Source organism: Danio rerio, chromosome 1 (genome assembly GCF_052040795.2).
Source record: "Danio rerio strain M-AB ecotype USA chromosome 1, GRCz13ab, whole genome shotgun sequence".
Lineage (NCBI taxonomy): Eukaryota > Metazoa > Chordata > Actinopteri > Cypriniformes > Danionidae > Danio > Danio rerio.
The window spans coordinates 29878017-29904000 of record NC_141021.1 but is presented as its reverse complement, the minus strand read 5'-3'; the positions used below and the strand labels follow the sequence as shown (position 1 = coordinate 29904000).

Sequence of the window (25984 nt, the reverse complement as noted above, 5' to 3'; positions counted from 1 at the left end):
CAATACCAATAAAGAAAAAAAAAATCCAAGTTGGATTCTAAGTGAACTACAAAATAAAAAGCCAAAATACAGGCATTGCAAATATGGAAAAGGGAAAATTATAAAAGCAATAAAGAATTGAATACAAATAATTGTACTCATTGTAAAGTTATATTCGTTATATTCGTTTTTTATTTTATTTTTTTTTATTAAACATTTATTTGAAATAAATAGAAAATATAATTATAAATAATTGACTTAAAACAAGAGCATGCTCTATAATTAAAATCTAAACATAGCTATAGTGCGTCATATTTCATTTACCACGTGAGGTGAAACAAGGAGTCGATTTTACAGAAAGAGGATGGCGGACGATTTATTGTCAAAACGCAATGCAAAAGCGCCTGTTTGGCAATATTTTGGGTTCAACCCAAATGCATAAGAGAACCTGAAGACGTTAATGAGGCAATCTGCAAACTTTGCCTGACAAAGGTGTCAGCATCTGGAAACATAACTAATTTATACACGCACCTTCATGTTTAACTATGGGTGGGTCGCGGATAGTTCAATGGCCATAAATACACAACGCATACTCTCATTAAAAAAAAATCACGTGACCATCATCACACAATGTTGAATAATAAATATATATTTTTATTAAAACGAGTGATTTAGCAATGCCGTGCCATTGACAATCCAACTGCAGAGAAACATCGTGGCAACGGGAGTAGTTTTCCGAAGTTCAGCTGTTCTTTTTTGCACTTGATTATGTGTTTAATGTCAAAAAAATCCACAATGAATAGGCCGACAAGAGCGCATCCTGTGTGTGCGCGCATCTTTTATCACTGAGGACGCTCTCTTCAAAAACCGAAAGTTACTTCTTCTGTCTGGCAATATTCTGGCTTTTAATAGGCTATATGAAAAGTTTATTTAGATGAGCCAATATTAAAAAATTGCAATAAAGTAACTGAGACGTGCGGCCACACATCGAATCTGAGGACTGATTTCGCTCTCTCTCTCTCTCTCTCTCTCTCTCTCTCTCTCTCTCTCTCTCTCTCTCTCTCTCTCTCTCTCTCTCTCTCTCTCTCTCTCTCTCTCTCTCTCTCATTCAGACATCGAGCCGCAACACAAGTCAAGTTGCAAAACTTAGGCAGGTGCAGCTGACAAGTAGAATAGCTGAAGCCTTTACGAAATCTGTCAAAATGCACCACTGAAATTAATAAGCATAAATGTCTTTGAGCCAAAAAAAAAAGTCTATTGGTAGGATAAAAACGCAATTGGAACCAAATGAGTTGTGTAGCCTATAAATTATAGGCCTATTAATTATAATAAAATGAAAACTAAATTTAACAATTCATTTCATTTTTCGTTTGATAAAAATATACGTAAACAAAAAAAAATCAAAGGGTGGCTAATTTGTTGGCTATTAATGTGTATTAATATTAGTGAAAATATGCTCAGTCTATTTAATTAATGGCTATATACGCTTCAATAAACAAGCCAATCAAAACACATTATTGTGTACTGGGTTATTATGTATATTTTACAATAAAAAACTAAACGTAGCATGTCTCGCTGTCATTTAAAACATGTAATTCATAACACACCAGAGCTGTGGACCTGTAGTGTTTAAACTTACAGGGCAGTTGGTCAATAGTCTTACTGCGCACTGAACTCCAATTGACGGGACTCGATAGTTACTCGATAGACAACATTAACTTGAGAGATTTAAAAAATAAAAGGAACAACGCACAAATCTGCAACAAATAAAAATAAAACGTCTTGCCAGTGCTGTGTGTGTTCCGCCACTGACAGTGTGAGACGCCCTTATGCTGCGGCTGTAACTGCCGCTTGTAAGAGAGATCAAAGCTGTATCGATATAACCAAAAAGCAAGATCATATAGTTATAAATATTCCATAACAATACTTATCGAAATATTTATACATTTACATGTTGTTTAATGAGATTGTGTGATCTGTATAGGTTGTCTGATCTTTCCAGAAGCTGTAAACTGACAGGTGTGCGGTGATGTTTAGCTCTGACGAGGCGCTTTTATTTAGCCTGTAGTCTTTGGATTTTTTACATAATGTTCCAATTCTTAACATTTTATTATATAGTTTATATATAAAATGAGTGCTCGCTTGTTTAGTTGTGATAATTATGCAAGGATCATATTTTATATTCTGTTTATTCTTCAATAGCCTATAGATTCGTTAATAATATATTTTATAAATGGATTGTTCATAAGGACTAAGCTGTTAATATATAATACAGGCATTTATGGTTGTTATTTGTATGGTTCCAACTTCCACAGTTTTTTCAGCCTGTAGCATTGTTGTGTTTTATTCGTTGTTAATAAAAGTTATGTTTTGCTTAATAACAGGGATTTTTTTTGTAGTTTCCTTTTCGTCCATTCAAACAATTTACGCCGAATTGGCAATTCCCGCAAAACTGAAAGTGAAAGTATTATACGCACGCATTTACAAGCTATTTAAAAGCAGAAAAAAGAGGCAATGAAGAAACGCCCACTCCCACGGTGATACCGGTATTACCGGTGTTGTCACATGTTGATTAACCGGTGGGGAAATTTCCTCACCGTCACAACCCTAATAGATAGATAGATAGATGGATGGATGGATGGATGGATGGATGGATGGATAGATAGATAGATGAATGCATATTTGGGTTATAAGCATCTGTAAGTAATATGAAATGTTCACATATCTTTTGCAAATGCGAGTTCATTATTTCAGAATGCAGGAAAAGTGGCCGCACTGGTGAAGCAAACAACATTTTCCATTGTTTACATCCTTGTGTATGTTCTGCTACAACACACCATTAACTCTAGAAACCATGCATGTCATGTAAGATATTAATTTTAACATATTAATATTTTTTTTTGACAGCATTAATTATAAAGTAGAAACAATTTTGCTTAGTCCTCCTTTACATTCATCCAGTTGCTAAGACAGTCCAGTCTGTTGACATTATCGGGGAATAATGTGTTTTCTTTTGAATAATGTGAGCTGAGAATGCAACACAATCTCACAGCAATTCGTAACTTTTTTATTTAGTAGATACAGACAACGAAGTTTAGGCAGGCTTGTTGCTTAGAAACGCACACACAAACACACACACACACACACACACACACACACACACACACACACACACACACACACACACACACACACACACACACACACACACAAACCAGGGCACTGCTCAGGGGGATCCCCGGTGGCTAGAGCATCCATTACGCTTTCATTGAGTTTAAGGAGGAAACACATCAAACTAAAAAAAAAAAAAACTGCTTTATTTTATTTATTTTTTTTAAATATTTAAAAAAATTAAATCGCATACGTTAACGCACTAATTTTGACAGCACTTATATATAACAATGTGTAACGATATTACAAACTGAATATTGCGATACATCAACCACGATATGCATCACGAACCAATTTAAAACACATCTTTATTTTATCACATTTGATTAAATTGTTTTATATTTTGATGAGCTTTTGTTCTAAATTTTATATTCTAAAGTAAGTATTTTCCATGTGCATGTCATGTCATTTGACTTGAATAAGCGATCACATTCGGTTACAAATGTATACACAGGATGGCTTATTCGCATATATTGAGATTGCAGATCCCCCAGACACATTTCAGTTGCCTGTTTGGTAATATTTTGGTTTTCCAGTGGAGTACAGGAATGGAATTTGTGTCAAAGACAAAGTGCACACTATCTGTCGGAACCGTTTCACGAAACTTACTTATAAGGAATAACATTTAGAAATTGTGGTAATTTCACAATGTGATGGTGTAAGCAAAAAACACTGACAACAGAACTGCCAGCAAAAGTGTACAAAGTGAAACAAGAATAATGCCCAAATATATACACAAAAGAAAAATATTCACAACAATAAAGAGAATATAATAAAGTAGCAAATTCAAACAAGGTATGAAACAAAAATTAGTTAAACTCAAGAGTAAGGGGTTGATAGTGAAGCCAAACAAAAGAAAGAAATATAACGAAACAATTCTAACTCATGAATAACCCCCTACCTCGCTATAAACTGATGAAAAGGTCCTCAGCGATGTGCGCCGTATTCTTCCCTATACTGGATTGTAGAATAAAATAGATACAAAGATGACGTTCACCTTTGACCTGATGTCTTTAACAATACATCTTCTATGTGTTTGCAAAATGGAAGTCATACGACATCTTCGCTATCCACCTTACTCTGAGAAAAGAGTGAACATGAGGTATAGCTGAATATGACAGGAAAGAGCTGAGCCAAAAACACACAAAATCAAACACACACACACACACGCACACACACGATCACAGTTTCTCAAAGTGGGCAAAAGAAAAAATTATAATTTTGCTCAAATGAAAGTTAAGCAAAAATAACGAAAATCATAATCATGTCAGCAAAATACACGAAAACGAGATCAAAGGAAAAAGCACTCTCCTCCTCTTTTTCTGACATCCTCTATATCCCTGGGTCACGTCGATCCCAATGATGATAGATCGGTCTCCTGACCAATCAGCTGTTGTGAAGGCAGAGCTACAGAAATGACAGGCATGGAAAAAGCGAGAGAGAGAACGGGAGGCAAAAATACAACCTATATGTCTACAACTGTAACTGGTTCCTGACAAAATTGCAATTTTAATGGTGAATATGTCATGTAAAAAAAACATTAATTTAATAAAAACATTAAATGTTTTTTTGTTCATTAATTTAAACGGAAACCTACCTATCTAAATCAGAACTTAGATAATCAAAAATAAGCATCACTATGTCTGTGTCTGCACAGAGATCAAGCCTCTCATCTGAGAATGGTGGACATTATGCTGTTTTTGATAAATAACTTAAAACTTAATTGAATATTCCACATGTCCTTAGAGAGGAAAAGCCTGTTTATCTTTCACTAGAAAACACTGCAGTTATTTATTTATTTTTAGTTTGCTTACTTCAAATGGCTTCACTCAAGAGAATTGTTTTTTCTTACTGGTCTATATTGGAGGTATTTATTGAATTTTAGTTGTTTACTCTGGTATCCTGACTACTAAAAATGTGATGGCAAAAGTTAATAAAGAAAAAAGTTTAGTTGAGGGCCTGACAGGACACAGACACAAACATGAACAACAACGAACTGACAAAGTGAAACAGAAACGCTGGACTAATAAAGGCGCAGTAATGCGCTGCACCTGTGCTGTGTTTGTTAAAAAAAGCCGGCAAGTCAGCCGGCCCATATAAGCGGGGCAGAGCAGGATTCTTTCAGCCTTCTCTCCAAAATCACTTGGTTGATCTTGGCTGGTGGATTAACATTCACTACATCAGGGGTCCTCAAACTTGTTCCTGGATTGCCAGTGTCCTGCAGATTTTAGCTCCAACCCTAATCAAACACATCTGAACTAGCTAATAGAGGTGTTACTAGGTATACTTGAAACACCCAGGCAGGTATATTGAGGCAAGTTGGAGCTAAACACTCCAGGGTCACTTGCCCTCCAGGATCAGGATTGGAGACCCCTGCACTACATGATCGCTCTTATCGGCGCCATTAATAATAACTCTGACTGGGTTTGCTAACCTGTGTACTTCTCATGTACTGCTTCCTCCTCAGACTTTAGCCACAAATGCCCCCTGTCATCAATGAGGTGTGCCTGAAAAGCGTGACCGCACTGCGTCATGTGCGCGTCCCTCCAGTAAAAATAATGCATGAGCTGGCCTTAGTTAATAGCCTCAGTCATAATTATTCTAGTGTGCGTGGTTATTAGTCAAACTAGCGCGCAGTTTAGTTGCAACAGTTTTGTTCCGTGCAGAAACATGGTGTTGAAAAGCCTTTACGATTAATTTACCGTAACGAATCAAAATGCGGTAAATAGTGAAACCGGTTAATCGTTTCATCCCTACTCCCCATCTATGAGACGCGGCGGAGGAAGAAGTGAAGAAAAGGGAACAGATGATCTTGCCTGCTAGAGAATAAGAAATATATTTATCCATGACCTCCCTCTCTGGAACACACAGTGATTATAATTTGCCTTTAGGCGGAGACGTACCTGGTAATAAATCTATTGCACAGTCTTGGGGACGATGAGGAGGCAGAGAAGCAGCCCGGGACTTACTGAACACTCTCTTCAGGTCATGGTACCAATGAGGCACATTTGATAGATCCATATGTTCCTGCTGAAACACCGAACGAGACACAGCAGAACAAGCAGACAATAAACAGGACTTATTACAGCTCTCGCTCAAAGAAAACACTGCATTATGTACCCAATTAATGTTAGGCCAGGGATGTCATGGGATCACAGGGGTGGCGATAGTCTCTGTAAAAAAAAAAATGTAATAAATTCAGAATGGTTACTAGAGGTATTGAGTTTTATGGGACCAGTGGAGTGTGTGACGGTAGGAAGAGAAAGACCGCTAGGGGCGTATACAGCAATAGTTAGGGAAAAAGGAAAAACAGTTTTAAAACTGTAAGCAAGTTTCGAATCGATAAAATTTCTATTTCCTCTGCAGTCAATGAGCGCATGACAATCGTGTATGTTAAGAGTTAAAACACAGCTTAACTGCCAACATAGTTGTGTTAAAAGAATATTCATTCAAAATCCAGTAAGCTCTTACCCATAAATTGATTCTTGCTCTTGGCTAGACATGTGGCCACAAATGTCCAGCGACTCCACAGTAAATATAAAGCCCCTCTGAACAGCATCGACGCCTTTCCTCCACAGATAGGCGAAATCTGCCCATCTGCATGGGTTCGGACTAGAGGTCGGGTGAAGCAGTCTCAGAAGAAGCAAAGAGAAACATCTGTGTGGTCAGGTGTTGAGTGTGAAGTACCCTGCGAGCATGGGCGTAAATCCCGGGGGGGATGGGGGTGACATGTCCCCTCCCATCCTAGGCTTTTTTCAATTATAAAAAAAAAACTCTGAATTGTGAAAAATATACGTGTATATACGTGATACCGTCAAACCGCCTCATATTTTACCCCGGTATCCGGTATTACCGGCGTAATTAAAAAAAAATAACAAAAAAATAATAATAATAATTATGACGTAAGGCTCAGACAGCATCACCAAACTGTTGGCTTAAGCCTAAACCATTCAGAAACTGAATACATTCTATGCGACCTTAGGCTCGCAGAGAGAGAGAGAGAGAGAGAGAGAGAGAGGGAGAGAGAGACCGAGAGAGAGAGAGAGAGAGAGACCGAGAGAGAGAGAGAGAGACCGAGAGAGAGAGAGAGATTTTGAGATTTTAACAAACTTTATTTTGCCTTTTTAAAAAACGAATCAATACACAATCAGTATAAGATCATTAAAAAAAATACATTAGCACATTTTTTTTTCTTTTAAAATAATTCAGAAAAAGATAAGTTCTCTCCTATAACAGTACATATCTGTCCATCTGAATCCCAAATATCTTTAAAACCTACAATATTGTCCATCAATCTATAATAATTAAATTCTAGCTGTATTCTAGCCCTTATTATACATTTAAAAAACAACAAAACATCTAAATCAGTGCTTTGTTCTATTTTTTTCTTTCTTGTTATGTAAATTGCTATTTTCGCTTGTCCTACCAAATAATTTAACATTTTACAAACATTCTTCTTTTTTTTCCCAATTTTCACTCCAAAAATGAAACAAACATCAGAGAAAATTTCTCCATACAATTCAAACAATTCCTTTAAAAACTCAAATAATAAAAATAATCGTTCACATTTAAGAAAACAATGAAAAATTGTCTCTCTACAATTACAAAAAGGACATAAATCTGTAACATCAGAGTTTAAAATAGACACAAAAGCATTTACAGGAATAATACCATGGAGTATTCTCCATTGAATATCTCCAACCCGTTTTGTCAATGGTGGCTTATAAATTGCTTCCCATACTGGCATTATTTCATCTTTAACTTTCAAAAATTTTCTCCAGGGTGTGTCAATCTTATTTTTTAGTTTTCCTTTGTTTAACACTTTAACACAGAATGAATAAATACATTTTCCACCAACAGAATTAAAAACAGTGAAACGAACATCATTTTTAAAAATCCAGTATAAAAGTTCAAAGTCCTCTTCTTCCATTTTTGGTCTTACGCATATGTCGGGAAAAAAGTCAGTGCATTCAGGCAATTCGCTTCCATTCATCCAGTTTTTAAGTTTTAACTTTTCTTCTTCTGATAAAGAGTCCCGAAAAACTGTTAGAATTTGTCCAACTTTCCTTAGAGAATGAATGTCAAGTCTTTGTGCCACTGTTTTCACATTATTTAGATTTGGACCTGCTAACATTGACAAATCCTTCACTTTTAAAACTCCAGTTTTGATGAAGATATCGTTTAGTCCAACAAAATCATCTTTTTTTAAAACAATTCGTGATCCATGCACAATTGGTTCTTCTAATAACCAGAACAAGGAGGAATTTTTTGTACACATTTTTTTTCTTTCTACAACACCCCAAGCTTTGAAAACACTGCAATAAAAGGGAAAAAAACCTCTCACATTTAAAACATTAGTATCCAAAAGAAAAATTGTTTGTTTTAATCCCAAATTTCCAAACTGCTTTAAGATATTTTCAGTTAACACTCGCCATGGAACTTCCAATTTTCCATATAAAAACTTTTGCACAAATTGTATCCTAAAAGCAGCTTTTCTGCTTGTCAAGTGAACCAAACCTTGACCTCCTAATTCTTTTGATAAATATAAAACATTCTGTGGTATCCAATGCAATTTATTCCAAAAGAAATTAACAAGCTTTCTCTGAATTTTTATTAATAAATCAGCTGGAAGTTCTAAAACTGCTAATTTATGCCACAATATAGAGGCTACCAAATTATTAATAATCAAAGCTCTACCTCTATATGATAGACATGAGTGAAGCCATTTCCATTTTTTCAATTTTCCATCAACCATTTCTTCAATCCCATTCCAATTTTTTTCCTCTATAGAATCATTCCCTAAAAAAACACCCAAATATTTAAACCCTTCACTAACCCAGTTTAGACCACCTGGTAACATAGGTTTTTCATCTCTCCAATCTCCTACTATCAGACCTGAACTCTTTTTCCAATTAACTTTGGCAGATGAAATTTTACCAAATTCATTTACTATTAAGGTTGTTTTCTCAACATCGTTTTGACTTTTAATGATAACAAGGACATCATCTGCATAAGCAGAAGTACACACAGGTTTAAAATTATCATCAATATTTAACCCTATCAATTCACTACGTAATCTATTCAATAAAGGCTCAATGGCTAAAGTATATAACATTCCTGATAAGGAGCACCCTTGTCTTATTCCCCTATTTACATTAAACGGTGCACTTAAGCCACCATTGACCTTCAACATACTCTGAATACCTCCATAAAGAACTTTAATCCTATTTAAAAAAACAGAAGAAAAATTAAAAGCTTCCATTGTTCTCCATAAATATTCGTGTTCAACTCGATCAAAAGCCTTCTCTTGATCCATTGAAAAAAGGCCAAAATTAAAACCAAATAGTTTAGACGTATGAATTAAATCTCTTATAAAATGTATGTTATCAAAAATCGACCTACCCGGAACACAATAGGACTGATCACTATATATTATATAATTCATTGCATTCTTTAATCTATTTGCTAAGGTTTTAGACAGAGCTTTATTGACCTTATTCTAAAATGCGGAAGTGCGCCTGTTTTCGCGATTGTCTTAGAACTTCCGTTTCAGTCGCCTATGGGAGAAATGACAAGGAATAATAAACGGCAAAAAACGGTCAAACTACTTGCTCTACAAACAAATGTTTGCATGACTATACAGACCAAGTAGAATAATATAACAAGGAAATATCAGTTTACAACATCAAACAGCGAAACGAGCAGTTTTTAATGTCTAAAAATGAATGGAAGTGAATGAGACCGGAAGTCTCGTGCCAAAAAGATTCAAATGGCAGCGCCCACTCATCTGCGGAGAATAAGGTCAATAGTCAGCGCATAACAAAGCAACAGGTCTCCAATTTGCAATATCTCTCAAATCCCCTTTTTTTGGTAACAAAGTCAACACTGCTCTTCTGCAGCTCAAAGGGAGTTGCTCTTTAATAAAACTTTCATTAAAAACTGCCAACATATCTGAACCTATAATACTCCAAAAGGTTTTATAAAATTCTATAGGGATTCCGTCAATTCCTGGAGCCTTACCACTGGCCATACTCATCACGGCTGAATGTAGTTCAAATAAGTTCAATGGTTGTTCAAGTGCAGCATTTATTTCAGCTGGTACTTCTGAAAGACCTTCAAAAAACTTGTGTGTAATATTTAGATTTTCTTGATACTCAGAAGCATATAAATCTGAATAAAAATCAATCGCTCTCTTCCGTATTTCAGCAGGCTCTATCAAAACCTTTCCATTATTATCTAACAATGAATGAATTATTCTACTTTGTCCGTTTTTTTTTTTTCAAGACTAAAAAAAAACCTGGTTGATGTGTCCATCTCATTAAAATTTTGAAACCGTGACCTTATAAGTGATCCTTGTCCTTTAATTCCAAGAAGTTCTCCTAAAAAATCTTTTTTCTTTTTGATAGATTGTAAAAGGGTTTGATCTCGAGTTGAATCACTTAACACTTGAAGTTTTATTATATCATATTCGACTTCTTCTATTAATTTAGCAGTATTTCTGGAAGTATTAAGAGTATATTGCTTACAAAATTGTTGAATATTAATTTTCCCCACATCCCACCATTGCTGAATTGATTCAAAATTCTTTATATTAATTTTCCAGTTATTCCAAAAATGCATAAAACTTTTCTTTAAAAAATTATCATTTAGTAAGGAAACATTTAAATGCCAGTATGCACTTTTTATTTTAATTGAATTTATAAAAACCACTCCACATACTAAACCATGATCTGAGAAACTAACTGGAGAGATAGCACATGATTTAAAAATCTGTAAATGATGTTTATAACAGTAAATTCTATCAATTCTAGCCATAGAGATATAATTTTCTCTGTAATGGGTCCAAGAATATTGTCTAAAATCTCTATGTTTCTCACGCCACACATCTGCTAAATCAAAGGCTTCAACAATACTTATTAACTTATTTCTTGAAGCCATATGTGGTTCAACGTGATTTCGGTCTAAATTATTTGTTGTGCAATTAAAATCTCCAGCTAAAAAAAGAAATTCTTCAGAGTTACATCCTTCTAAAGTATCAATTAATTTTTCTAAAAAAATCATTCTTTCTCTTGCAATAACAGGAGCGTATACATTTATGAAGATAATTTTTTTTCCTTCATATCTTGCAGTAACTTTAATTAACCTACCAACTATAATTTCCTCCACTTCATAAGACAAAGGTGAAAATGATCTTGAAAAAAGAATGGCCACGCCAGCACTGGTAGAGCTTTTATGACTCATTATAATAGTGCCATCCCATTCTTTATGCCAATCAACCTCATTATTAATACATGAATGAGTTTCCTGGACAAATGAAATGTCAATATTTTTTAATTTAATTAGTTCAAAAAAAGAAGCTCTCTTTTTTATATCTCGTGCTCCATTTAAATTTAGTGAGGAAATCTTAAACTCAGCCATAATCAAGAGAGAAATGGCTATTAAGATAAAACTCACTACATAATTTTGCTTATTATTGTGATCCTTCCAAATCATCTTTTTTCATTTGTGCTTTTGTCTTTTGAACTAATTTCCTGAGACGATATATTTCAGTCTCAACAAGTCCATCTCCACCCACAATTTTCATCACGTCTCTTGCAGATTCAATAAAATTTGCTAGGTTTGGAAAGAAATCTTCTACTACCACATTTCTTTTTCCTTTTGTTACTTGTAGAAACCTACGAAATTTGTCCAAATCATACTTCTCTTCCTCTCTTAATTTCAACATTGTTTGTGTAGAGATTTCTTTTTCACTATCAGATTCCGATGAATATTCCATCTCACTGCAAGCACCTGCATTAGTCATATCTTTGATTTCTATTTGTTCTTTGATGTGACTCTTTTTTGGATTTTTTTCATTATGTGCACTTTTTATTGCCTTACGCTTAGTGTTTAGCAATTCAAGATTAGGTTCTGTAATTTCCATTAATTCTTGTTCTAGAACAACATCAGCGTCTTTTGTGCCTACTGTTGTTTCCCTAATGTCATTTTTCGTCTCTGTTGCATTGGGTTGTGCAGCATTTATCGCTACTTCACTTTCATCTTGTTCGTTCTCATTTACATTGATTTCTGCTACCGAAGCATTGTTATTTTGAGTCTGAATTGTATTTGTCTCTTTTTCTTTTTCTTTCTCTGGGCAAAATCTGTATAAATGCCCTTCTTTGTTGCAGTTGAAGCACTTCATTGTTTCAGTTGTAACGAAGATTACATAATCAAACCCATCGATCGTAAATTTGAATGAGAGATTCAGCTCTTCGTGTCCTTGCTTCAACACCATAAACACCTGTCGTTTAAACGAAACAACGTGTTTCAACAGTGGTGATTTGCATCCTACCGGGATCTTTTTAATTGCTGAAACAATTTGTCCATATCGCAACAATTCTCGTTCTATAACGTCGTCTTTTATGAAAGGCGGAACATTTGACAACATAACTTTCCTCGCCGGATTTATCAGAGGAAAAACCATTGTATGTGCGTCTTTCACTACAATGCCTTGTTCTACAACCTTGTTCACCTTATCTATTGAATCCAAAAAAAGAACCATCGCATGATTCATTCTAGAAGCAGATCTTATGCTTTCACATCCAACTATTTGTCCGACCGCAAGGCTACATTCTTCCACAGAACAATCAACTCCGACCGGCACTTTGATTCCATGCCGTCTAGTTAGTTGCTCTAACCCTCCACTTTCCTTTACCGCGGCCATAATGGCCAAAAAGAAGCTAAAAAAACTCAACACAATATTCCAAAGTAAATTAAGCAATAAACTAACCGTGAAAGTTGGGAAAAACACAGTCGCTCTCACAGTCACGCTTCACCCGCTCCACAGACGCACACACATGCGCACGAGAGAGAGAGAGAGAGAGAGAGAGAGAGAGAGACCGAGAGAGAGACCGAGACACCACGTCACCTCTTATAGTTATTTGGGTCTGACAATCACAGCCTCTGGACACTTCAGTCAAGCTCTAAAAGACTTGACCGCTAAGGCACGCAGGGCTTTTTATTGTATTAAAAAAAACCTTTTTAAGTTTAACCCACCCATTAAACTGTGGCTGAAAATATTTGACACCATTGTAAAGCCAGTCCTGCTGTATGGCTGTGAACTCTGGGGACCCACATTTAAATTAAACTATGAATCTTGGGAAAAAACTCCAGTTGAAATCTTTCATCTGGAGTTTTGCAAAAACATCCTCAGAGTTCACAGAATCACACCCAGCCTTGGTTGCAGAGCAGAACTAGGCAGGTTCCCTCTGCTCTCAGAAATCCAGAAGAGAGCAGGGAAGTTCTGGCTCCATCTGTCAGACTCCAGCCCAGAGAGCTACCATCAGCAAGCCCTCATATATAGAAATGCACATCCGGCCAGCGACCCCATGCACTATCTGGTGGAAAAACACCAACTAAATTCACAAACCCTGTCCCAACATATAAAGACTAAAGAAATAGAAAAGATTACCCAGGAGGATTATAAACTCAATTGGCAAAATAAAGTACAACAAATAAAAAAGTTAGCGTGCTTCAACCAGATTAAACCTGGTTATGAACTGGCCCCGTATCTGACCAACATTAAGAACCCCGGTCAGAGAAAGCTGATGAGCCGGTACCGTCTGAGTGGACACAGTCTGAGTGTGGAGACGGGCCGACACAAGCGCAGCTGGAGGAGCCCAGAGCTCAGACTGTGTCCACACTGCTCTGCTGGAGTTGTGGAGGATGAGCTGCATTTCCTCACTCAATGCAGCAAATATCAGAGCATCAGAGAAACTTACTTCACACAAATGTCTCTGATTCTACCACAATTCCAGCAAGCCACAAATACGGAGAAACTCCATTATATTTTGGGAGAAAATGAAAAGTGTCTCCACCTAGCAGCACAGTACGTGTCCTCATGCCACCATATGAAAGAAAAAGGCTGAACCCCCTCATCCCTTATTAAAGCTCTCTGTCCTTACCATTTATTATTATATACTTTTGTTAATCTTTTTTTTTATTAACTTGTATATTGTGACAACATATATGTATAATATAACGATATGTATATGTGTTTGTTTATTATTACTTATATTTCTTTTATCTATATGAATGTTCTGTATTTTGTTATTGCTTTGGCAACATTGTGATTTGTTTTACAGTCATGCCAATAAAGCTCTTTGAATTTGAATTTGAGAGAGAGAGAGAGAGAGAGCAAAGCGACGCACAGCACCTCTCTCTCTCTCTCTCTTTTACACATGCACACACACACACACATCTCTCCCGCGATTTATTCAGAAATGTACTCCCACACCATAAGAAATCTGGCCGGCTCCCGCGGAACAGCAGCGGGAATGCAGAGCTGTAATCGGGCCATAAAAATTATACCCGATAGGTTCCGAGTCCGACAGGTACATTTTGATTGACAGCTTTATACAGCGCGAACCCGTTCACAGCCCGACATTAAAATGTGCTCATGCACACAGCTCTAATGCATTTTTTTCAAGAATGAGTCATTTATATGTTTTAACATCATTTATTCGTAACAAGCGTAGACTATAGGCCACTTGAAAGTTGGAACAAAGAGATAAAATAAGTCCTCTGTAACATCGTAACATCTCAGCACTCTATAGGTCTGGGTACATACACTTAGCCTTTAAATTAGCCTACACACCAATGAAAAGAAATCTTTCTTAACAAATCAAATTAAAATAAACTCTAAATGGTGACGGGTATTTTGGCAATAACGAAATTAAGATAAAGGCTGTGCAAGATGTGTTTCTCCACTTCTCTTCACAATCTGGCATTAAGGCGGCGGTGAAGCTGAATAATAAAAGAATAATGCCACCATTAGCCTGTATACTCTGTCTACATTATGATTATATGGTTTAATTAATATTTATTTATAATTTAAAAACCCTTTACGCACCAAGATTAGGCTACGTGTGTTTGTGGAGGAACATTATTAAATCCACTGGCTTTAGCGCAGTCTCTCACTCATGGTGCGTCCAGCAGCTGAACACCCTTTCCTGCGGCTACAGGTCGAGATGCAGAGTTCTGATCCGGCTGAAGTTTTGGGTAGGATTGTTTTTTCATCTTCTACCAGTCAGGAACATGCATTTAATTTTCCATGACAGCAGTTCACTGTAGCGAATGGCCTCTTCTTTTTACCTGTCAGCTTGCGGTTTAGGGCTCTACCGTAATACGCAGTGTATGAGCGACCGCGAAATACCTGCGGCTGGAATAACCGCTCCTTATGAGCTAGTGACTGGCTTGACCGCCGTCAAAATTTGCTTTTTTACTACTTCATCATCATTTGTTTCACCTTTGCAGGGATGGATTTTAATGCAGAGATTTTGATTTTTTCGGGTCTCGCCGGGTTCGGACAAAGATCTTTAGCTCTAATGCAGACCTCTCGTTCATATTAACCACGTCTCCCTTCTGTTCAGTCGAAACTCCCAAACTGCAGGACTCTTTGAAGCGTGACTCTTCACGTCACCTCTCCCCCTCCCTCTCCCCCTCTCTCCCTCCCTCTCCCTCTTCCTCTCCCTCTTCCTCTCCCTCTCTCCTCCACACTGTCCCGTGATGACAACCACACATACCTTTTTGTAGGCATTAAATAAAAGATATTTAATATTTTATGACGGTATAACGGTATTGAAACTGACACCGTTGCTATTTTTAGATCCCGCGGTATACCATAATACCGTAAAACCGCCCAAGCCTAATATATACCTAAAATAATTGTCTAAGTAGAAAGAAAACAGCATTTATTATTTAAATGCATTTAGAAACAGTTGAGTGCCCCCTCCCCTTCCTCAAAGTTGTTCGGTCCACTGTGTGCTTTTTCTCATCTCACCCGTTCACACACACGCACACGTCAGGTGTGCGGCTGCGGCTGTGTAAGTAGGGGGTTTTATCCACCTTAAATAAAGCGATTCTCTTCAATGTGGTTAATACAGACTCGTTCATAAATTAGTCGTGGCAAAAATGCTGATTACAGATGCAATTGTCCATGAGTCTGCTGTATTAGCGATTAAAATAACTTATCTAGTTAACGTTAGCTTGTTGCTAACGCTAAAGCCGTTTCCCTTGCACTGTTTATTTGTGACGACTTGGCATAATGTTAACTTAACATTAACAACCACATTTAGCATATTGTTTAGTTTTGTATTTGCTAAATGAGCACTGTGCACACTAACCCCACTGTATTTTTGTATAATCAGTTTCTATTCTGTTTTAAGTGACTCAATTAATTTGAAATTAAAATGTAACATTTTTAATTCTTTGTTTTTATTGTTGTGATTAGTTTTATGATAGTTTTGCATTCTTTATGTAAAGCACTTTGAATAACCATTGTGTATGAAATGTGCTACAGTATAAATAAACTTGCATTGCAGTGTCATGTATTGACAAATACAAAAAAATGACAGAGAAAATGGACATAAGATAACTTTTCAGTGCAGCTAAACGCCAAGTACAAAAAGTTCACATATTAAGGAAATTTGGCTTTAAGAATGAGTGCTTATGAAAATGCTAATGTCACAATATTAATCACAGGCAAAGGAGAAAAAAATGTTTGAGGAACAGGCAGAGCAGGGTCAGTCAGATGTACAGTGTCAGGTAAGGGTGTTGTGCTTTATTGAAGGGATAATGATAAGTTTTTTGGGATGAACATTTTTTTTAATGTTTTTAGAGTTGTGGCTGTTTAGCAGATGAACCTCGCAGGCTCACTGATTTACAATATGATCTGTCATTTTAACAAGTGTAATGTAAACAAGTTAGTTATAAAGAGTATGGAAAATGTCTTTTCCTGCATTTTTTCTGCTTCAGGAGTCAGTCTGCTGATTGTAAACAACACAAACAATGCAATAAATAGTTTGAAGAAAAATTTGCTTTGTCGTTGAACCTGAGAAAAACTTTTAAAAAATCATAATGACGTAGTCTCCATGCTATAATAATAATGATGAAACCATTTTTAACTGCGGGGACATAACTTTATTAGTACAATTCGGCTGTATTATTTGTGTCCCCTTCAAAAAATGCTAGAAAGAAATTTGATATTTATTGTCCCCCCCTACTGTTAAATCAGATTTACGCCCATGCCTGTGAGATCCTCTCTATTGCAGCTGGGTATCCACTCTCATGGCTAAATCGATGAGGCCATCTAACGTCTTTGGCAGGTCCATCGCATAAATTTCACCCTTTAAGTCACAGGTGTCAAACTTGGTTCCAAAAGGGCCGCAGCTCTGCACAGTTTAGTTCCAACTCTAATTAAACACACCTGATCAAACTAATTAAGTCCTTCAGGCTTGTTTGAAACCTACAGGTAAGTGTGTTGGAGCAGGGTTGGAACTAAACTGTGCAGGGCTTCGGCCCTCCAGGAATTGAGTTTGAGACCCCTGCTTTATGTAATCCGGTAGTCCATAGAAAAACATCCCACTAAGCCTTAACATTCCACTTACATTCAGCTGCCAGTGTACGTAAGTCAATAGAGAATTCTGCAACAATCAAAATGTTTTGCCTGAGTTGAAGCCGCTCAATCAAAAACTGTCTTTAGTTCATCAGAAAAGGCTTTAATTGAACCACACAAGGGGAGTTTTTACTCCCAGACAGTGGTACCCCATAGTGCCGCTATTCCAGATAGCAAACTAATGACGATGGTCTCATCAAGACTTAAGGGTGGAATGGTGGACAGAGCTTGCAGGACGGCATCGATACTTAGTCCAGAACCCAGTCTCTGAACCTGAGTCGTGAGCTCCGATACATCCGTGACCAGGGCCTAAATGGCCTGACTGTTGACCATCATCTATTTGTCCCATTAGTCTTGACGAGCAGAACCTGTGTAAGAGGAAGACTTGTATTTCTGAAACAGTTGCTGGGTCCTTAATGGTCAGTTCTTTCTGTCATGAAATCAAAGGAACTCTTGTAAGTATTAACAAGATGATTTATTGGAATCAAACACAGCTCAACAGCAGGTATGATGTCCGCTAGTGATAGCAGGCGAGTGTAGCAAGAATAAAGACGTTATCAACAGTGGGGAAAAGTTCATGAAGCTGTCATCAGAAGTGAAGACAAAGTCCAAAGGCACAAAGCCCAAACAGCAACTCACTACCAGCAACCTCAAGGACGAGAGCCAGACAGGGCACAGACACAAAAATGAACAACATTGAACTGACAGTGAAATAGAAACGCTGTACTGATAAAAGTACAGTAATGCGCTGCATCTGTGGTACACCGATTAACAGCTGAGCGATGCTAAGGAACGGCAAATGCCGGTGAGAACCATTCACGTGACCACACAGCTTATGACATGCAAGCACAACTGACAGCCACATTTTTCATTGGACAAACTTAGTTTAGTCTTATGCCTTACCCAGAGTATATAAATTAAGATTAATTACTTTAAATATTACTATTGGAAAGTGAAGAGACTTTTAACCAGCACAAAAAAAAAAAAAAATTCTAATGACAAGCACCTACTGCACCTTTATCAAATCAGGAGCTAGCTCTATTAAAGGCGTGATTATGACATAGCAGCTGTAGTTGGTGTCTCGGTCAGGCCAACAATGTTTTTTTTTTTTTTTTTTTTTTTTTGTAAATGGAGCAGTTTTCAGAACATTGTTCATTCAGAACATGAGTGTACTCTACAGCCAGTGTCACAGTAGTGTTTAAGATGACGTAATGGGTTACAACCAAAAAAAAAAAAAAAAACATTCTGAACAAGCAGCAACTGTTGAGTCAAATCTGTAATACCCACAGTTTAACTAATGACAGGTGTTTTTTAAGGATAAAACATGAGTGAGATCCATACGTGAGGGCCTCATAAAGCAGAGACTAGAAATGTGTGTTTTTGGACTTAACATATTGATTGATATGTATTAATAAATAAGCTATCAGTTTCCATTTAAAGAGGCAGATTTCTTAAGAAAGCGACCAGTCAATCAACACGTCTTTTTCAAGACACTGGTCTGACTGTGCATTTCTGGATGCAGTGTTTTCTACCTCTGGATGATGTGCACAGGTACCGCATGACATGTCTGGGGGTCCAGTTTGACGATGCAGTGCCCGTGGACAGCTCATGCTTTTTACTGTAAGGTTGTGGCTGTTGCACAGCCTGGATTGTGGCTTTAGCCGCTCCCGTTGCTCCCCGTGAAAGCGGTTAGCACAGGGGCAGATCTGAGGATCACAGTGGGAGTTTATCCATCGCCTCTGGGACCGCGGACTCCCCACTCCTCCACAGCACCCCCCATCCAAGCTTCGGGTGGTTGTGCGGTTCCCCCAGGATGCCCGTGCCTCCGCTTAATAACACCGGAGGTCCATCGCGATATCGGAGGGTGAGCTGTTATGCTCAGATGACAGATCGGGCTCTCTTCCATCCTACGGGGTGCAATGTGCGGTTACGATTCTCGAATCAGACATAATGGCTGTGGTTCCTGGGCTGTTTTTGGCAGTGCGGCTGGAGATGGCTTGTCCCACAGTATTACCGCCGGACCGACCAGAGGGTGTGATGTGCAGGCTTATGTAAGATGAATCTTCCAGCCCCTGTCCCCTTTTTCCCAGGATGCACAGCAAGTACACTGGCATAGAAGACGTTTTTATCTGCCCTTTTCACAGTGACTCCGGTAAAAAGTAACTGACTTGCTGAATAAGCCTTTAGACATTTATTCAAACAACTAGTTCAAAAGGCTGATTCATTCATATACAAAGTGTGCAACGGGGGGGGGGGGGGGGGGGAGCTGTTCGGGCTCTCCCTGTTTCCATGCGTGGAGAATAACCTGTGCCTCTTTGCCGCATACACATCTGCATTTTTGATTATTCATTGACTGTTATTATTTTTAGGTCTCTGAACCAAGCGATTATGCACAGGGACCTCGACCTGTTCGGGTTTTGGGTCATCTTGGGTTGGAGCTGGACTCTGTCTGCATCACGGTGTGCTTTTAGCGCACTGGGCTGGCGCTGCTCTGTCCAATTAATTTGGCTGTTATAGTGGTCTCACTGAAATTATTCAGAGGCTCCTGGGGCAAATGAATTTGTAGCCGCTATCACGCCGCTCAATTGTTCATACGTATGAGACCAATTCATCGATGGCGTCGCGATCAGGTCCCCAGATGGGCATGGTGCGCGGAGACTCATCGTTTGTACATCACCACGTTGTTTCCCTGCACCTTCAGCCCCTGGTTGGATCTTGCCTTTTACAGGCCTAAGTGCCCTAAGAAAAAGTGTCCAGTTATGCTTTCATTTTGACAGATGCTTCCAGTATGGGCTGACGGGCTGTTTATATTAAGCAGGTTCGTAATGCCGATGGCTCTCAGCTGGCCCCGGTTTACGCAATGTGCTTTTTTTCCCTAGTGAGCCTGCTCGCACAGACAATGTGCAAGGAGCGGGTCTTGCTCTTTGCGCCTCTCTGGGCCAACTAGACCAAAGTTTCCGGACTCACACTCCTCATCATGGCCCTTCCTGATAAATTCTCTGGTAAAATACTTCAATTTTTCTGGGATGGGCACCCATGCAGGGCTCTGGAACCTCCTTGGATTGTTTCTAGACAGAGAGGTGACCTATCAGTGTGATAGTTAACAACGTCACTCAGGCTAGAGCTCTCTATTAGGCATACCTATGTTTTGCAGTGGCCTGGAGTCTATTTGTTGTGAGGAAATTTTCTCTGAGAAAACCTCCGGACATGCCAGATCTCTCAGCGCCTCTTAAACAGATCATGTAGAGCTGCAGGCTGGGCGACATCTAACACATTCTTGAGATTACATCCTTGAGTGGAGTAAGTTTCCTCCCTATTAGTGGTTTCCCTAGTCAATCGGGAGGAAATTAAGCTCGGTGTCAATAAACGCTTGCTACGCCAGGCTCTAACTTAGAGATGCATGCGCATTTTCTATTTTACTAGTAAGTTTCCCTTATTAGGTGAACCCTAGAGAATTCCTCCGAGGCCCCCACTACCTGACTCAGTGGAGGAGTCGAGTACATGGCTCAGTGTGTTGTCTGGTCTACCCGCATACTGAGGATCATGCCAGCTATGCGCCATGGTGTGTTCCCCCTTATCAGGCAGACCCATTTCTTCCCTAACCGCTAACCAGCTTATCATATGTAGCACTCCCCCTCATTAGGGCTAGTCCATATGCTTTATCACCATCAAGTCTCCCCCTCTGGGTAGCAGGTGGTCTCTGCAGCATCCTCCCCCTTCGTGGACTGGCATGCTTTCCCACCGTATTGTCGTATTTCTAAAATCCCTAGTCTATATATTAGCTAGGTAAAAGCACATTTACGACCCCCAATCTAAATTCTTATTATTACCATGGAATGGTAATATTTTGGGCCTTGGGGACGTTGGAAGGTTGCGCTTTTGGAACTGCACATCAGGAGCGTGACGGGCTTGGCTGCTGTGGCGTTTTCCATACAGGAGTTCCCTTTTGAAGGGGAACGTTCTGGTTACGTTCGTAACCCACATTTCCCGAATAGAGAACAGAGACGTGTGTCTCCACTGCCACAGCACCTGAGTCTCCAACTGGGAGCTGAGTTATCGGCTCTTTAGCAGGCAAATTCTGAGGAGCTGACTCCAACAGCCGACTGATACAGCGTTGATGAGCTCATCAGTTTCAGCTGTGGAGCTTCAATTGGCATTTCATTGGCCGGTTTTCAGAAGTGATTGGTCATCTTTCACACTCCCAAAAGTTTATAAACAGACACATGTCTCCATTCCCTATTCGGGGAACATGGGTTATGAACGCAACCAGGACGTTCTGTTTATTAATTTGAGAAATGTCACTGTGAAAAGAGAGCAATGTCGCCAAAGCAATGACCTCACTGAAGGCTTCTAACCTGAGCTCGGCTGCTGGTCAGCAAGACTGGCTAAGGCTGAACAATATTTTTTAGATCAGAAGATGTGTAGAAAAGGAAGAAAAATAAGAGTTTGAGAGCGTGTAAAGATGGAAAAACTATGGATTTTGTGTAACTGGCACACTGGTCATAAGACATAAGACAGATATGTCATCTTCATCATAAGACAGATGTGTCATCTTCCAATAAAAGTCACAGTGATGTCAGTGGTTCTTTGAATTTTAGAAACGGAACATGAATTCATCATCCCTGTGGATGATAAAATTATTAAACAGCCTATGATTGATGTTGAGGAAGATAATAGGGTAATGTGTAGTTGTGAAGCAGTGTGTATGAAAACAGCATGGATCAAGGTGACAAGTTAGTCAAAATACATGCCTTTTACAGTAAAGGTGGTTAACTTAATGCTGGAACATTGTGTTTTCTGTCATATGATGATGATTTTGTTTACAAGATTCATGTCTATGGCATTTCTTGCCAAATATGGGTTTTATTTTAACTAAATTTTTAACTATTGATATCTCCGTTAAGACTTCTTTAACAATGTTAAAAATGTAGCACCTCTGTTCAAACTTTCAGATTTGAGTAAATCTTTGTAAAAGTGCCTTTTGAAATATTTATATAAATAATTTTCATTTTGTGTATAATGTATAATTATATAATGTTTTAATATGGAAATTATTCATAATTTCAAGTTATATTTATTGTAATTAAGGTACACTTTTGTACCTTTTTTATGAGAACAATTGTGTACCTTCATTTCAGTTGTACCATAAAAGGTACAGAACAGTACCATAAGAGGTCTTTTCTGTACCATATAAGGCACAACTTTTACAAACTGTACAAAACTGTTTCTTAAGGAACATTATTTGTACCACCGTGTACCTTTTTTCTGAGAGTGCAGGGAGCAAATAAAAGAACATATTTATTATTTGAGTATCCTTCTGAAGTCTGTAGTTGTCAAAGCAAAAGACTTTCCTGTTTGCCCTGTTTTTCAGCTGACTCGAGTGCATGCAGAATGTCAAACTGAAAATTAATCTGTATACAGGAGCAACTTTATACCGCATTAGTGATTCACTTTGGTTCTATTTGCTTTTGATGTGGCTTACAAGGTGTGGGCAATTGTCATTCATGTAACTGTATATGTTCTTCATTCCTAATTGAAGTTTTTGTAGCTTGATTAAATGTTCTTATAAAGAGGACATATAATAAGCTATGAGAATGTTTTAATCATATACAGAGACCACAAATGTTTGAAGCTATCAAATCAATTTGATTTACTTATGTTTTGACCCCTTTAAATGTTGCGTTTGTATGTTGAGTTTGTTACTCAGTTTTACTAAGCAGTTTTGTCTTTCCAGGCTCACTATATTAAGGCTACAGCACTCAGGAGTGCTGGTAGCAGTGAAGAGGCTCTGCAGGAGTATTTATTCTGTGCGGCTTTGAAACCTGACTGGATTGCTGTAAAACTGGAGGCTCAGAAGGTACGTTTAGTCTTTCATTTGCATACATCAGCCTTTTTGGGATGATTTTATTATGACTTGATTCCTACCTTGATTTTATTAACATTTAACCGTTTACAGCTGATTCTTGCTAGTGATTAACTGACATTATGCTCAGCCAATTCTGATCATTTATCCTTCGCAAAAGTTATACAAAAGCCTTCTGTTGAACGTTTCTATTATTTGTCATACAAATTTAAATTTAAATTATGATTTCAATATCAAACTAAAATCTACCAGTAGGAGGCAGCAAGTAACTGACTTGCTGAATAAGCCTTTAGACATTTATTCAAACAACTAGTTCAAAAGGCTGATTCATTCATATACAAAACTAATAAATCATTTAAAGAATGGGTCACAGGTTTGTGTAATTTGTTAAAAAAATTGTAAATCTGGGGGCATTCATGGACAAAGCATGGCATAAGTGTAGTTCTGACAAACTTATTTTGACAATAATTTCAATTTCAACTTATTTCAACAATAATTGCAAATATACTATACTCCTGTTTCTCTAACAGTCACATTAAGAGAAACTCTGAAAATCTTGTATGACAGAACTGAGAATCCCTGACTTGGCAGGAAAGGAATTCTTCAACCAACATGGTGAAATGGTCATTCAGGGGTGTGTGTTTTCCAAAACCATTGTTAGCCAACTCAGGTCTTGCAAACTTAGGTGTCACAAACTTGTGCACTTGCAACTACACCTCTGGAGCTGTACTCAAAAACATAGTTCCTGGCTTAGTTTTTCCCACTTATCCCTCCATGGCCTATTCATTTAGAACATTCTGACATTTAAACTTGGAATGTTTAAAAAAAACAAAACAAAAAAAAAAACATTAAAGTCATCTCTCTTTGGTTTCAAAGTATTTTTACAGTTCAGTTTTAGCGATTTGTGCTCTTCGCAGTGCACTTTAAAAACATTGATGTCATATTGAACACAGCCTCATAACGAAAGCTGTAGGTGACCTATTATTTAAAAGCAGAATTTATTTTATGTCTCCAAAGCTTGTGAAAACAAAAAGACAGCATAGATTAATGTTTTTAAGTTATAGTAGATTATTTATTAAGTATCTGTACTGTATTTGACATGGGTCTGTTGGTTGTCAAATTGTAAAAATATACTTTTCAAAAAAACAAACAAACAAATAAACAATATCCTACTTAATAATAATAATAATCATCATCATCATTAATATTATTATTAAAGTAGGATTTTTTTCATTTCCTAATAAATAATAAATATCAAATTTAATTTCTTAATAAATAGCTTCATTATTTATTTATTTATATGATTTTTATATGAGTAGGCTGACACGGAATCTGCACGTGCAAAATTCCGCAGATTTTCTGCAGAATTCCGCAGATTTCTGCAGATTTTTAGCCCATCATTAATTCTGCTTATTTACTTGAGTAAATGTGTAAATCTGAATTTATTCAGTTTTTATTTAGTAATTTATAGCTTTTTATTTCATATATTAAGGTTTTAGTTATGATACTCTGCTGGATACTCCCAAAATAATTCTGCAGAAATCCGCAGATTTTTACCAAAATTTTCTGCAGAAATAGCAAAAAACATCCGCAGATTCCGTCTGGCCCTGTATATGAGATGAGAATATGTGTTCGCTTTTGGATGTGTTTTTATGTTTTAGAATAGAATATGTAATGTTCTTGCATATTTTATTGAACTCTAAACGAGTGCATGTTTTTAGCAAAACTAATATTGGATTTTTTCCCAGAGATTGGTTGCGGATGGATGGGCATCCGCTGCGTAAAAACGTGCTGGATAAGTTGGCGGTTCATACCGCTGTGGCGACCCTAGATTAATAAAGGGACTAAGCTGACAAGAAAATGAATGAATGAATGAATAATATTGAAATTTTTAACACGTGTGCGTGTAAAACAATATAATTTGCACAAGGAAATGATAGGGTTTTTTCTCTAAAGAAGTAATTTTTCCACCCCGTTTAGAGCATCATTATGGGCGTTTTACATTATAACTAACATGGTTCAAACCATGGATCTGCAAAAGAGAAACTATAGGCTTTGGGAAGCACTTGTCACTACATCATTCTTTTTCCAACCTATGCATGGTACTATGATTGTATGATTGAGTTATGTTGTTGTTTGGGAAATGCACCCCTGAGCATAAATTGCCTTGATTATACAATCTGAAATAAAAGTTTTGGCAAAGGAGTTGGACAAAGTCACATGAAATGAAATAGAAAATAACATGATAGCTACAATAGTTATCCAACTTTATAGTTGGATAAAGTTAATATTAAAATTACTGTTCACAATCACTATTTTCAATAATATTCTTCAAATTTTAAAGAAAGCGCAACAAATCTCATTGCTGAAAATCTTCCAATTTCACTGCAAAGGCTTCAAAAGCTAGAGCAAGATATGCATGGGTGATTATACTAAAATAAACCAAAACTGAAATTAATTTATTTTTCTGAGATTCAGAAAAGCTCAATTTCTATCACCAGCATAATTTCTCCTGATCGTTTTTTTTTTTTTTTTTT

At 37.4% G+C, this 25984-nt stretch overlaps 1 protein-coding gene across 2 annotated transcripts in view; it reads left to right on the top strand.

Annotated features, from left to right (window-relative positions):
* lonrf2 (LON peptidase N-terminal domain and ring finger 2) overlaps window positions 1-25984 on the top strand; it is a 97083-nt gene that overhangs the window by 19038 nt on the left and 52061 nt on the right. For both annotated transcript variants that reach the window (XM_087237258.1, XM_087237257.1), the window contains exon 3: window positions 23319-23441. In XM_087237258.1, the coding sequence (XP_087093384.1) occupies window positions 23319-23441 (123 nt within the window). The remainder of the gene's footprint in view (window positions 1-23318; window positions 23442-25984) is intronic.